Source organism: Hyla sarda, chromosome 10 (assembly GCF_029499605.1).
Source record: "Hyla sarda isolate aHylSar1 chromosome 10, aHylSar1.hap1, whole genome shotgun sequence".
Lineage (NCBI taxonomy): Eukaryota > Metazoa > Chordata > Amphibia > Anura > Hylidae > Hyla > Hyla sarda.
The window spans coordinates 47524408-47540171 of NC_079198.1; the positions used below are offsets into that span (position 1 = coordinate 47524408).

Genomic DNA, 15764 nt, shown 5'->3' on the forward strand with positions numbered 1-15764 from the left:
GGGGGGGGGGGGAGAAACGACGACTGTGTAGGGGTATATATATATATATATATATATATATATATATATGTAGTGTTTTACTTTTTATTTGGTGTAGGTGTAGTGTTTTTAGGGTACATTCACACAGGCAGAGGTTAACAATGAGTTTCTCGCTGGGAGTTTGAGCTGCGGCGGAAATTTTGCTGCATCTAAGATAGACAGATAATTTGCTGTAAACCCGCCCGTTTGAACGTACCCTGTACATTCACATGGGGGGGGGGGGGGGGGCAAACCTCCAGCTATTGAAAAACTACGACTCCCAGCATTTACTGACAGACCATACATGCTGGGAGTTGTAGTTATGCAACAGCTAGAGGCACATTGGTTGCGAAACACAGTTTGTTACTTAACTCAGTGTTTCGCAACCAGTGTGCCTCCAGCTGTTGCAAAACTAGAAATTCCAGCATCTCTCGGTGCATGCTGGGAGTTGTATTTTTGCAACAGCTGGAGGAACACTAGTTTCAAAACACTGAGTTAGGTAAACTCTGTTTCACAACCATGTGTCTCCAGCTCCAGCTGCAACAATCAGCATGCATTGACAGTCGAAGTGCATGCTAAGAGTTGTTTTGCAACAGCTGGAGGCACACTGCTACACCTCCCAGCATGTCCTTTGGTAGTCTGTGCATGTTGGGAGTTGTAGTTATGCAACAGCTGGATGCACACTTTTTCATAGAAAAATGCTGGGAGTTGTAGTTGGAACTCCAGCTGTTGCAAAACTACAACTCCCAGCATGCCCTTTAGCTGTGCATGCTGCGAGTTGTTGCTAAGCAACAGCAGGAGGTGAACAGACCTCACCTCCTGCTTTATCCTGCCGCCGGGACCTCCGCCGCTGCTGCTGCCACCGCTCCTGCCGCCGGGACTGCCGCCACCGATCCTGAGGGGACCCCCGCTGGACCAGGGGAAGGTAGGAGACCCCCACCGACCCCGATCGCCACCATTTTCGCCGTCCCGACCGATCAATCACGTGATCGTGAGGCGGCACCCGTGCCACCTCACTCCTGCTGGGTAAGGGTGAATGGGGCTGTCTCTGACAACCCCATTCACCCTTTTTTTTTCCAGGTCATCAGGCCACCAGAGACCTGATTGACCCGGAATAGCTACAAATCGCAGGTCTGAATTGACCAGCGATTTGTGGCGATTGCCGACATGGGGGGTCTCGGGACCCCCCCCAGGGGTTTGCACAGGGTGCCTGCTGATAGATATCAGAAGTCCCCCCGGTCCCCGCCCGGCTAGCGGCTGGGGCTGGAATTCCCACGGGCGTATGGATATTTAAGGACTTATGTTGCAGGGTGTATGCATACGCCCTGCGTCCTTAAGAGGTTAAGGAAATTTAGCACCAGTTGCCAGATTAACAACAATAACTTAAAGGTATCTGAAAGTATTCTCTAATTTTTATCAGTTTTTTAATTTCATCATCTAATTTACATTTTAATTGTGTGCTTCAGAATAAATACAATTTATTAAATAAGCTTAAAATACTGCTATTTTACTCATGTTGACATATATTCACATAGGACTACACTATGACCTTGACATTTATAAAATTGTGTGTTCTCTAATTTTGATCTCCAGTGTAGTGTGCTGTAATAAATAAGCCAGAGTAATTATATTATAACCACATATTAGTCAGTGAGAAGTCAGAATCAGGGGAAGTAATATAAGAGCACAACACATAACCATCCATGTAATAATGAAACATAAAAGAGCTGAATAAATGTAATGAGTGAAAGACTGTGGCATGTGACAGAAAGTAGTGCCAGAAAGGGTCCACTATTGGCAGACTGACCCGTGTGAGCTGGCACTGCACTTGCTCCCTTAGAGCTTCGGGGCAATTATGGAGTTGTCTCTGGAGGTCATGGTGAGAAAGCTGAACGCTCTGTATTTCCATCCTTTGCTGCTCCAGCTTCTCCCGCACCTTAATCCCGTGAGGTTATCCAAAAGACAAAAATGTGGAACAGGACACGGCACTGTAACCTCAGCCATGCACAGCCATAAGATGTAGGACTTAATAAAAGGGTTAAGGGAGAACAGAGAGGTTGAAAATTAAACTAGAAAAAATTTAAGGAATATGCATAGACAGACACATGAAAATATATAGGGTAGGAAGAGTGAATGACAGGGTACCTAGAGTATTCATAAGCTCAGCTTCACTGCCAGAGGACACTGCAACAGCTCTTTGTAATACATTAGAGACAATGGTTCGCCATCTACATTAGCAGCATTTAAAGTGTGTGTGGACTATTTTCAAAGACTAATGCAAACACAACTACTGACATTAATGTACTGATCATCACACACAGCTCTGCCTCTGTGCAGCAGCATGGCAAACACCAGCGCAAGATTACAGGCAGGAGCAATTCCCAACCTTCATGATGTCATATCATATATTTAGATATAGTTTTATAAGCCTGTATAATAAAGAATAAAAAAAAGTTGGGAATCGCTAATGCATTATCATTTCTATTTCGCAATATTGACACACATTCTCTTATTTAATTTAGCATATTTACTTACCTACAGCAACTACAGCATGCAAAGTGAGAGTGGAAGGGATGTTAGTATCATTAATCCAGGTTAATAACAGGACATTAAAAATGGTAGATATACATCTAAATTCTAATAAATACAGCATAGGAAAACCTAAAATGTACATAAATCAGAGGATAAATGACTGAAGCACAGTAACTACAGCAGCCTACTTTTCACAAGCTACACTCTTATTAGCCACCCTTTTTGCTCTATCTAGTCGCTGCTGCCAGTAAAACTACCTCTATTTTTGTACTATTAATGGTTACTACGAAGTGTGGCAGTTCTTAGGAAGAACGGCAGTAGATTCTGTCTAGAAACATTGAATTCAGCACAATTTGTGCACAGCCTGTTGTGCAATAATGCACCAAAATAACCGTTCATACTCATCTACATTACACATACTTAACATATCATACTCAAGTATAAAACTATAAATATAAGAGTTTATATAAGAACCTTTCAACTAATGCTTTGCCAAGATGTATATGTTATATAAACCCTCCATTGAGGAAAAATGTACCTCATGTATAAGACACAAATAGCAAATTAAAATGACTATTGGAATATGTGAACCAGTTTTCTACAAAAAAAAAAAAAAGAAAGAATCTGTGAGTACAAGAGAAAGAGATATTCTCCTGTACATGGTAGACTTCCCCCTTCAATATCCTGAAATACGGGAACTACTGCCGGTCTTGGAACTATATTGATCAGCAAATATTCAGGTGTAGAAGACTATATAAATTATATTAATAGCCAGTGCAAAAAAACTAGAGCTACATTTTTGGTGCACACTTAAGAAAACCATGAGGAATATATATATATATAAAATATATTTTAACTATACAGTCATATTTCTGATGGCAGCTGCAATGTAGTAACGGCTTCTTTAATGTAAGAGCTGTGAAGCTATGGGACAGTTGCCTCTGAGACTGGTTTAAATAAAGACTTAATACTCTCATATATATATATATATATATATATATATATATATATATATATATATATATATATATATATATATATAGAGATATAGAGAGAGAGAGATATAGAGAGGGAGAGATATAGAGAGAGAGAGATATAGAGAGAGAGATATAGAGAGAGATATAGAGAGAGAGAGATATAGAGAGAGAGAGAGATATAGAGAGATATAGAGAGAGAGAGAGAGAGAGAGAGAGAGAGAGAGAGAGAGAGAGAGAGAGATAAATTATGTAAATGTGTACAAATCCTGTACAAAAAAATTATCCAGTCTGATTGCTAGCAATTCAGAACATATTCTATCAGTTGTTCAGTGAACCAAGTAGAAAGTGTATTTTTAGCTAGTTGTAAAACTTTACTTCAGTTGAGAATTCCACAAATGGTGCTCAGTTGCAGGGTTGCAACAATTTGCAACAGAAATCTTTTTGCCTAAACTTATACATCTAATAGCTGAATAAAAATTACACATTCGAATAAAATGTAGGCAGCGGCACAGCCAGCATAGCCATCAGAGCAGTACTGGCGGTACTGGTCTCAGGGGCCCAGAACAAATTATACATGTATATATATATATATATATATATATATATATATATATATATATATATATATATAAATAAATAAAGGGGCACCCTTCCTGCTTGCTCTATCCCCTTCTCCAGCACCGTTTGGTGGCCCAGATGGTTCAGCAGTATGGGACCTGGAAATTACTGATGGCAGTCCTGAGAACAACCCTGCGTCTCATTAGGTAATGCTGGGAAAGGCAGAAACATTTCTATAATGTAATGACTACATGAGTACACCCAGCATGAAGCCAGAATATAAGTGGGCAGCTCTGTGGGTTTCCTCATCTTTCCATGCACAAAACATTCATTAGATGTATAGAAGGACTAGGCAGAGCTCTCACAGGGAGGCAGGCTTTTGTAAACATTGTTAAAGAGTTGTTGTCAGGCCTCTCTGGCAATGGCAGAATACAATAATGTTATGTATCTGTGCTGCCAATTCATTACAGAATTTCATGTTTTTATCTCAGTCAATATTAAATGGGTATTCCGATTCAAATTAATATATCCCCTATCCACAGGATAGGGGATAATAGTGAGACTGCGGAGGGTCCTACTGCTGGATTCCCCTGCGATCTACAGAACAAAGCCCCACTCATTTGTCTAAAGCTCCCCTTGCGAACTCTCACTTATCCCCTGTCCTGACTTTTTACATGTTTTTATATATTGTTACTGATGATAACAGAGGGATCTGTGGAAGCTGGGGGCTTGGGCACAGACATAGCAAATGAGGTTTAATGTGGATAAATGTAAGGTTATGTGCTTGGGCCATAAAAACTAAATGTACAATTATGTGCTAAATAATAAGACATTAGGTAAAACTACTCCGGAAAAAGACTTGGGGATACTGGTGGAAAGTAAACTCTAAATGCAAGTAGAAACAACAGATTGTGGCACTAGGGTTGCGGTAGTATCCTCCTTTATTAATTCAGCATATCTTGCTTCACGGGTACAACTATTACAGGGGAGTGATGTGTGCGGGGGTGTTCGAAGGACTACGACTGTTTCACACCCTAGGGAGCTTCCTCTAGTCTCTAGAACGAAGGAAAAATATATGCAATCAGAATAAATCAATATTCTGATTGCCATATTGGGGTTGGGAAGATATTTTTCCTCTGTCATGGGGCAAATGGCATCAGCCTCATGAGAGGTGTTTGCCTTCCTCTGGATCAACACAGTAGGGGTTTAGGTTGAACTTGATGGACTTTTTTCTTTTTTCAACTTTAGCAACTATGATACTGATGAAAATGAAAGACCTTTTGTACTATGGTTGTTTAATTTTTTTTGTATATTTTATAAAGAAAACTGCTTCTGAGAATTCCACCACTAGGGGTCTCCATAACAACTGGGATATTAACTAGTCCTGCAGCAGCATCAGGCGAGCCCATGAGTCATGGAAAATAGATGACTCATGGACAAGGCTGTATGAGCAGACAGACCAATCACATTCCACCACCACAAGGGAGGGAAACACCCACTTACCCTGAGAGGAATTCTAACACTATGAGCTAATGAAAACAGGTATTTTTATAATAAATATAGGTGACATACACATAAAAATTTGACGTACATGGTCAGGATTGGGTACTGAATAACATAATTGTTTTTGTGTGGTCTGACAGGTATGCTTTAATTTATGTCGGAATACCCATTTAAATTCTCTTCCCACTCAAGAGGTCAGAAAGGTAAAAGAACCATCAGCAGTTGGAAAAATAGAGACAGAGATGGAATGAGCACTGAGGAGGGAGATTACACCCCGGTCTAAGGTGCTATAATGATATAACATATTTAGTACCTTTTCTTTCTCCTTTTGGATGCTACTTTCCAGTGCACTTAGACTGTCTTGAAGCTGCTGAACCATCCTCTGCTCCTGTTGTAGCTGAGACAGCTCAGCCTCTCTCTCCCCCTGCAGTAGAGCACGCTCTACCTCTTCCTGCATAGAGGAAAGACAAACATACGGATCTGCTGTTACCCATGGCATCAAAGCTATCTAGGTTCTAGTCACATTTGTTCAGTCTTCTTTTAGGACTAGCGTTACACATGCACATGACAAGTCAAGACAAACAAGGAGCTTTCCCGCCATTGCAAAAAATAGGATTTTAACAGCATTACTTGAAACTTTCTTTCCCAGAGAGATGCTGCAATTTTTTCACAAACCAAAAGTAACTTCATATTGCTGTAGAGATTTACAAAAGGACTTAAAGGGACTGATATACCGATGATAAATTGACATTAGCTTTTCATTCCATCATCACTGACCTCAAAAGAAAAAGAGCAACAGAAACTGCTGTACTTTAGCATTACTTTAAGAGTCCCAATTAAAATTAATAGGATTTTGCTTTGGATGTCTTTAGCGTAAGGCAAAGATTACTGTTTGCACAAGATGGACAACAGAGGATAGGAAAGAAAATAAAAACTGGAGCAGGATACAATTTCTAGGGTGAACAGGCAAAAAAATCTTCAACAAATAAAAAATGGGACAACCTCCATGCTCGATAGACTGACCTCTTGTGCGCTCTCCTGTAATTGTCTCTCAAGTTCGGTTACTCTGTTCTTCAGCTGATCCACATGACTCAATGTCGCCCTGCGCTGTTTCTCCAAACTAAGCAACTCACTAGTGACATCACCAGGTGACACGGCATCTTCCTGCTATTGAGCAAACAGAAAATTACTTCTTATCTACTTCCTCTATTTTCATTTGTATGGATCACTTTTAAATTTTATTGTTTACTTAACTCGGCTGTATAGTGCAGTAGTATTTCCCGCTGCTAAATAAATGAAGATTAGAAGAGGATATGTAGCCATCCTCAAAAAACTTAGATTTTTCTATCATTTAATAGCTTAGGACCCTCTCGTTCCTGTAGGTTGAAAGATCGTCAGATGGGCATGATCTTAATTTTAATGAGAGCGAATATTAGGTGATGGGCATGATTATACAGTCAGGGTGTGCATTAGGCATATATTGCTCTGTGAGCTGTAATTTTTTTCTGGCATGTCGTTTGGCCAAAAATCATAAATTTTGGAGTTTGACTATTTTTGCGTATATACAGTTGACTGTGCAGGATCAGGAATGTGATAATTTAATAGCTTGGACAATTCAGCATGCAGTGGTATTTAATGTTTGTTTTTTCTTTTGGATTTGAAAAAAACGGAGAAGTTGATAAAAATGTAAAAAAAAAAAAAAAAAATTCCCTCAGTAAAAATTTTTACGTTTCACTGTCACTTAAAAAACTCTTGACGTGCTACAGACATGTCAAGACTTTTGCCGAGACCCCCACCAAATAGGAGAACGAGCATGGGGTAAGTGAGCAACTTTACTCCCCAGCTCTCTGCGATCTTTGTATCACTGTTTCATAGACTTATAATGAAGCAGCAAGACAAAGATCACTGAGAGCTGGGATATTCGATCAGTGCTTTCTTGGTAGAAAAACGTTTTAAAGCTAGGTTTTCACACTTTTTATTTTTTTATTTTTTTTTTAAACTGCCTTGGCAGTTTTTAAGCCAAAGTCAGAAGAGGATTTAGTAGAAAGGAGAAGCAGAATAAATTTTTCATATATTTCCCATTCCTTCTAAATACACTTCTGGCTTTGGCTCAAAACCTGCAGAGGCAGTTTTTCAAATAACAGCAGAATATAAATGTGTAAAAACCTATCCTAAATGCAGAATTTGCTATTGAAGGCTGCATTAAACAGTTGACTGACTGGCACTGGCTTGATTTTTGATGTTGGTCATTACTGGCAGGTGTCAGCTGCAGATGGCCGCTAGCACTTGCAAGGTATGTGAGTTGTACCCCCTGATCTGACCCATGCCGTAAATGTAAGCTGACAGCAGGTTACTTCCCCTGAGGACAATAATGTAAATGACCTCATGGCTGAAGTTACCCTGGCTACAGGTCCTTTTAAGGGTCTATTCACACGTACAGTATTCTGCACAGATTTGATGCCCGGGATTTCAAGCTGTGTTCAGTTTACATTGAAATCTGCAGCCGAAAATCCTGCGCATCAAATCTGCGCTTCAAATCTGCACAGAATACTGTACGTGTGAATAGACCATAAAGCTGAAAATGTGGCATGAACATAAATATAGACAATAAGTAAAGGGGTTCTCCAAGTTATTTCCCATTTGCACAATCACTGATAAGAATGAATGTATTAGATGCAGATCTGACCAGTGAGACCTCCAGCAAGCATGTGAATGAAGAAAGGCAGGTCAACGTGCATGCCCAAACTACACTTCATTTACCCACTATGAAACCGCCAAAGATAGAAGAGTACAGATCTTGGCTATATTCCATCAGACAGAGAGGCACACTGCTTCTCCATCCACTTGAAGGCCAAAGAACTTCTGTTCTCATGCTCAGTGAGGGTCTTAGTAGTCAGACCCCTACCGATCAGATGCTCAGATCCTGTGGATAGAGGACCACATGCTTGGATAATCCCTTTAAAATATTTTAACAATTAACCATTTGTTACATAAGTATTAGCATTTTTTACCTATACAGCCAATATGACAACCAGTCCTGGCTCCACCAAATGTATGTCATGCGAATTGTACGCCACAAAATGAATCACTATGTTGATAAGTATGATGTTGGCCATTTTGTATGTGTCTGCCATGTTGTGTTTATATTCTAAGTAGGCCCAAATGAGTTCATCACTAGATAAAAATCTCCTCCAAATAACAGCAGGGTAAAATCAAGCACTGAGACAAAGATAAAATTCAGGGTGTTTAATTACCCACATTGCAACGTGTTTTGCGGAAGTTCCGCTTCTTCTTCTTGCCTGAAGCAGAACTTCCGTGAAACGCGTTGCATTGTGGGAAATTTTATCTTGGTCTCAGCGCATGATTTTATCCTGCTGTTATTTGGAGGAGATTTTTATCTAATGTTGATTATGTAAGCTCGGAGTGGCTGCAGAGACCCTTGATTTCATCATGTTTATCCATTGTTGTACTTGGATCGAGTACAACCACATCTGGTAAGCACAGTTCACATTGTGCGGTTGTACCTCTCACCTGATGATAATACACTAAGGAGCGCATCCTTTTGTCTGTTTGTTTTTACAAGTGAGTTCATGAAAAGGCCACAGTTTATTCTGGAGGCCAATCTCTACAATTCACCCAAGTAACTCGGGGGGAGGGGTAAATGAAGAAACTGTGAAACAAAAAGGTTTGTCCCATATAATGAACTTTAATTCTTTATATATAAGTTAAATCCATAGGACATGTGGTATTGTCATATATGTTATGGCTTATACTGTATAAGGTTTTATGATTGTAACATATTAGTCTCTCCCTGAGAGTGTTGCAATCATTAGCATCTGTGAACATTCCAGGTCTGAACTGTGAACTCGTCCAAAGTTGTGCCATGAATATGTTCTAACATTAATTAATCTAACATTAATTAGTTGAGTCTCCAAATTGAGAAGAGATACATCTGTGTATGGCAGTCTAGATATATATCTATTTTCCATAAATTTGTTGGTTGGGAAATGTCTAACTTGTGCCCGTATGTCTATGAGGAACCATGTTTTAATTGGTATATGCGTCAGAGTTAATCCCTATACTTCTAATTTAGGGGCCATACATCATGTGTGGAATGTGGGTTTGAGATTAGCTTTGGACAGTTAAAGGGGTACTCCGCCCCTAGATATCTTATCCCCTAACCAAAGGATAGGGGATAAGATGTCAGATCGCCGGGGTCCCACTGCGGCACCCCGCTATCATTACTGCGCAGAGCGAGATTGCTCTGCACGTAATGACGGGCAATACAGGGGCCGGAGCATCGTTAAGTCACGACCCGCCCCCCGTCAATACAAGTCTATGGGAGGGGGCGTGGCGGTCGTCACGCCCCCTGCCATAGACTTGCATTAAGGGGACTGGCTGTGATGTCATGAGGGGCGGAGCCATGACGTCACGCTGCTCCGGCCCCTGTATCGCCCGTCATTACGCACAGAGCGAACTCGCTCTGTGCAGTAATGATGGCTGGGTGCCGCAGTGGCGATCCCCAGTGTCCCCAGCAACGGGACCGTGGCGATCTAACATCTTATCCCCTATCCTTTGGATAGGGGATAAGATGCCAGGGGCGGAGTACCCCTTTAACACTTAAATTGCTAATTGATAGTACGGCTACATAAAATTGTATTAATATTACACCAACAGGAAATGCATTGTGGGTGATAATGATGTGCATAAATGCATTCTGGTTGATCTAGTGACATCACAGTCATTACCATATGTACCATACCATATGAATTTCAATTTAGGGGACGTGTCTAACTGATTAGAAAGTCTGTTTAAACCAAATGTTGAGCCACATGTGGAGACACACAAAGAAAAAAGGGAACACAAGCTGAGCTCTCTAGAGGGGTCCACCATTTTTACAGATAATCTCGCTCTCTCTCTTTGATTCCTGTGTCTGACAGGGGTCTAATAAAATATGAGCGCCATGGTGAGATCAGAGTAGATCCCAGTAAGCCGGACTGATCGCTCAGTGCAGTACAATGGCTACCCATGATGAGATGATGGACCATCCAGCTTTTCTAGGAGAAGAAAGTTTATTCTCACATGCACTCGGTAAGCGACTCAACAATTGAATTCCATTTAATTAAGACTAATTTGTATAATGTGGATGGAATTATACCATTTTGAATGACAAAATAAATAATTTTTTTATCTGAAATTGTAGTCTTAGGATGTTCTGTGTACTGGATTCTAGCTGCAGAAGAATTCACTTTCAAGAATTATATGAAAGTATAGTACTATTGCTTTAGATGATATAACACTTAGCTTGGCAAAATTTTTGTTCTAAGTAAAATCCATGTGATGTGTAGTTGGTTAGAAGGGGACAGAGTACATTTTGCATTCCATATTGATAAGTCTATAATTCGAAATGCCCATCTTGATATCATGAGGTTTTCTCTTGCAGAGTATATTCCTATTGTCTGTATATGATCTCCTATCCTAGTAGCTTTTGTTGTATTCTTCCATAATTGCTGACTACTCACATGTATTGTTTTACTGTTATGGAGTCAATAACAAGCTTGTAATGTTTAATCACTAATATCATGATATTCTTTCATATATATCATTGTGTGTAGGGATGTCCCGATACCCAGAATTTGTATGGTATCGGGGACTAGTTTAATGTCCCCGATACCATGTCCGATACCTGCTGCAGTGCAGCCCAGCTCAACTGTCCCGTTCTCCCGTCCGCATCATGTCGTCCTATGGAAAAGGATGTGACAAACACGTATCTCCACCTCCCCTGCACCCAGCATAACGCTTTGGAGGAAGCAGAGTGACGTATGTCACATGCTCCTCCATAGGACGACATGATGCAGATGGGAGAAAGGGAGAACGGGGCAGCAACACCAGAGGACAGCCGCAGGTGAGCGCTGTCTACAAGAGGGGGGCCTGCTGTCTACAAGAGGTGGGCCTGCTGTCTACAAGAGGGGGTGCTGTCTACAAGGAGGGCGTGCTGTCTACAAGGGGGGGGGCTGTCTACAAGGGTGGGGCTGCGGTCTACAAGGGGGGTGCTGTCTACAGGGGGGCTGCGGTCTACAAGGGGGTGCTGTCTACAAGGAGGGCGTGCTGTCTACAAGGGGGGGGGCTGTCTACAAGGGTGGGGCTGCGGTCTACAAGGGGGGTGCTGTCTACAGGGGGGCTGCGGTCTACAAGGGGGGGCTGTCTACAAGGGGGGCTGCGGACTACAGGGGTGATCTGCGGTCTACAGGGGGGTGGCTCCTGCTAATGTCTGCAACTATCTGTACTACCTACAAGGGGATACTACCTACTGTTAAAGGCAATCTTACAGCAGAGTCACCTGCACTAGCTTGAATTCATAGGTAGATAGTGCAGGTGACCTGGTTTCTACCGCTGCTCACCACGTGAACATCAGTGCAATCGCTCCGGAGACATCAGTCTCGCCGCCAAAGCAAATTCCCCGTTCTGCCTAATGGAGAAGAGAGAAATCTTGGCTCATACTACAAAAGCCACCTCCATTGTACACAACAAGGAACCCACATATCAGCACGGTAAGCAGCGCCAGAAACCAGGTCCCCCTGGTGTCACATTCCCTTTGAAATAAAAGTACTCGTAATTGGTATCACCGAGTACTAGAATTAAAGTATTGGTAATCGTACTAGGTCTTAAAAATTGTGTGTATTACTCATTTACGTTTATAACCTTACAACCAATAAATCTGCTTATTTTTGTAATAACTGTGTATTATTTGTTATACAGTCATGGCCGTAAATGTTGGCACCCCTGAAATGTTTCTAGAAAATTAAGTATTTCTCAGAGAAAAGGATTGTAGTAACACATGTTTTGCTATACACATGTTTATTCCCTTTGTGTGTATTGGAACTAAACCAAAAAAAGGGAGGAAAAAAGCAAATTGGACATAATGTCACAACAAACTCCAAAAATGGGCTGGCCAAAATTATTGGCACCCTTAACTTAGTATTTGGTTGCACACCCTTTGGAAAAAATAACTGAAATCAGTTGCTTCCTATAACCATCAATAAGCTTCTTGCACGTCTCACCCAGAATGTTGGACCACTCTTCCTTTGCAAACTGCTCCAGGTCTCTCTTATTGGAAGGGTGCCTTTTCCCAACAGCAATTTTAAAATCTCCCCACAGGTGTTCAATGGGATTTAGATCTGGACTCATTGCTGGCCGTTTCAGAACACTCTGGCGCTTCGTTGTCTTCCATTTCTAGGTGCTTTTTGACGTAAGTTTGGGGTCATTGTCCTGCTGAAAGACCCAAGATCTCGGGACGCAAACCCAGTTTTCTGACGCTGGGCTGTACAGTGCGACCCAAAATCCATTTGTAATCCTCAGATTTCATGATGCCTTGAACACATTCAAGAATATACTATAAAACAGAAAGAGGCAGAGCTTCCCATGGGATGGTATTGCTGGATTCTAGGTGTGTTCATGTAGGAACAAAAACTAGCAAAACTGCTCACCTTTGGTGTATGAGCCACAACTACTGTGTCCGTAGGGATCCTAGAAAGTGGTGCCGCTTTTCTGGGGTCAGTGTGGAGAAACTCCAGGCCGATGTTATAATGGAAAGAGATGCAGGAAAATAACCGGAATGATAGTGCAATGCATTCAGATGTTGGTTTAAATAATAATCTTCTTTATTAAAGCCAAATCACAACGTGTTTCGAGGCTTACACATGCCTCTTCCTCAAGTAAAAACAACGGGCTTACCTTGTATCATTCCGTTTTTTTTACTGCATCTCTTTCCATTGAACACATTCAAGGCACCCAGAGGCAGCAGAACAACCCCAAAACATAATTGAACCTCCACCATATTTCACTGTAGGTTCTGTGTTCTTTTCTTTGTAGGCCTCATTCCATTTTCGGTAAACAGTAGAATGATGTACTTTACCAAAAAGCTCTATCTTGGGCTCATCTGTCCACAAGACGTTTTCCCAGAAGGATTTTGGCTTACTCAAGTTCATATTGCCAAAATGTAGTCTTGCTTTTTTATGTCTCTGGGTCAGCAGTGCGGTCCTCCTGGGTCTCCTGCCATAGTGTTTCATTTCATTTAACCCCTTAAGGACATAGGGCGTATCCATACGCCCCCGTTTCCGAGTCCTTAAGGACCGAGGGCGTATGGATACGCCCTGAGCATTTCCGGCCCCCACCGCTAGCCAGAGGGGAGCCGGAGCCGGATGCCTGCTGAAATCGTTCAGCAGGCATCCCGGCATATCGCCCAGGGGGGTCATTATGTCCCCCCATGTCGGCGATTGCCGCAGATCGCTGGACAATTCAGTCCAGCGATCTGCGGCAGATTCCGGGTCAATCGGGTCTCCAGTGACCCGATGACCCGGAATTACTGGCTGATCGGGGCCGTCAGAGACGGCCCCGAACAGCCAGAGGCAGCAGGGGTGAGGTGGCACTGGTGCCACCTCACGATCGCCCTGATTCGTCGGCCGGATTACCGGCCGACGAATCAGGGCGCCTGCTGCGGGTGTCACTCCCGCAACCCGCTCCGCCCCTCTTCCGGAGGACGTGAGCGGGTGCGGGAAGACGACCCCCGGTGCTGGGGACCCCGATCCCCGGCGCCCCTGTTGGGATCGGGGCCCCAGGAGCAGCGGCGGCGGCGGAGACGACGAGGGACTGACCTGTGCGGCTGGATCGTTGGAGGTGAGTGACAGCCTCCTGCTGTTGCTTAGCAACAGCTCCCAGCATGCAACAAGGGCATGCTGGGAGCTGTAGTTATGCATCAGCAGGAGGCAGACCACCACAACTCCCAGCATGCCCTTATGGGCATGCTGGGACTTGTAGTTTTGCAACAGCTGAAGGCACATTCTTTCTATGAAAAAGTGTACCTTCAGCTGTTGTGTAACTACAACTCCCAGCTTGCACAATCAGCTAAAGTGCATGCTGGGAGTTGTAGTGGTGCATCTGGTGGTTGCATAACTACAACTCCCAGCATGCCCGTTGGCTGTCGGTGACTGCTGAGAGTTGTAGTTTTGCAACAGCTGAAGGCACACTGAGTTAAGTAGTAAACCAGTGTGTCTCCAGCTGTTGCATAACTACAATCCCCAGCATCCCCAGCCAAAGTAGTATGCCTCCAGCTGTTGCATAACTACAATCCCCAGCATCCCCAGCCAATGTAGTATGCCTCCGGCTGTTGCATAACTACAAGACCCAGCATGCCCTTCCGCTGTCCGTACATGCTGGGGGTTGTAGCTTTTGCAACAGCTGAAGGCACACTGGTTGCAAAACACTGAGTTTGTTACCAAACTCGGTGTTTCACAACCTGTGTGTCTCCAGCTGTTGCAAAACTACAACTCCCAGCATGCACTGATAGACCGTACATGCTGGGAGTTGTAGTTTTGCAACAGCTGGATGTTCCCCTTCCCAATGTGAATGTACAGGGTACACTCACATGGGCGGAGGATTACAGTAAGTATCCGGCTGCAAGTTTGAGCTGCGGCAAATTTTCTGTCGCAGCTCAAACTGCCAGCGAGAAACTACTGTGAATCCCCCGCCCATGCGACTGTACCCTAAAAACACTACACTACACTAACACAAAATAAAGTAAAAAAACACTACATATACACATACCCCTACACAGCCCCCCTCACCAATAAAAATGAAAAACGTCTGGTACGTCACTGTTTCCAAAACGGAGCCTCCAGCGGTTGCAAAACTACAACTCCCAGCATGCACTGATAGACCGTCCATGCTGGGAGTTGTAGTTTTGCAACAGCTGGATGTTTCTCCCCCCCCCCCCCCCAATGTGAACGTACAGGGTACACTCACATGGGCGGAGGATTACAGTAAGTATCCGGCTGCAAGTTTGAGCTGCGTCAAATTTTCTGCCGCAGCTCAAACTGCCAGCGAGAAACTACTGTGAACCCCCGCCCGTGTGACTGTACCCTAAAAACACTACACTACACTACCACAAAATAAAATAAAAAGTAAAAAACACTACATATACACATACCCCTACACAGCCCCCCTCCCCTCCCCAATAAAAAGGAAAAACGTCTGGTACGCCACTGTTTCCAGAACGGAGCCTCCAGCTGTTGCAAAACAACTACTCCCAGTATTGCCAGATAGCCACTGACTGTCCAGGCATGCTGGGAGTTTTACAACAGCTGGAGGCCCCCTGTTTGGGAATCACTGGCGTAGAAT

The 15764-nt window shown here is 43.0% G+C and overlaps 1 protein-coding gene across 20 annotated transcripts in view; it reads right to left on the reverse strand.

Moving 5' to 3' along the window:
- PHLDB1 (pleckstrin homology like domain family B member 1) overlaps nucleotides 1-15764 on the reverse strand; it is a 727524-nt gene that overhangs the window by 363112 nt on the left and 348648 nt on the right. For 19 of the 20 annotated variants that reach the window (XM_056544025.1, XM_056544036.1, XM_056544037.1 and 16 more), the window contains 3 exons: nucleotides 6612-6755; nucleotides 5902-6039; nucleotides 1826-1954 (listed from right to left, as the gene is read on the reverse strand). In XM_056544025.1, the coding sequence (XP_056400000.1) occupies nucleotides 1826-1954; nucleotides 5902-6039; nucleotides 6612-6755 (411 nt within the window). The remainder of the gene's footprint in view (nucleotides 1-1825; nucleotides 1955-5901; nucleotides 6040-6611; nucleotides 6756-15764) is intronic. The other variant, XM_056544027.1, reaches the window with a different exon arrangement.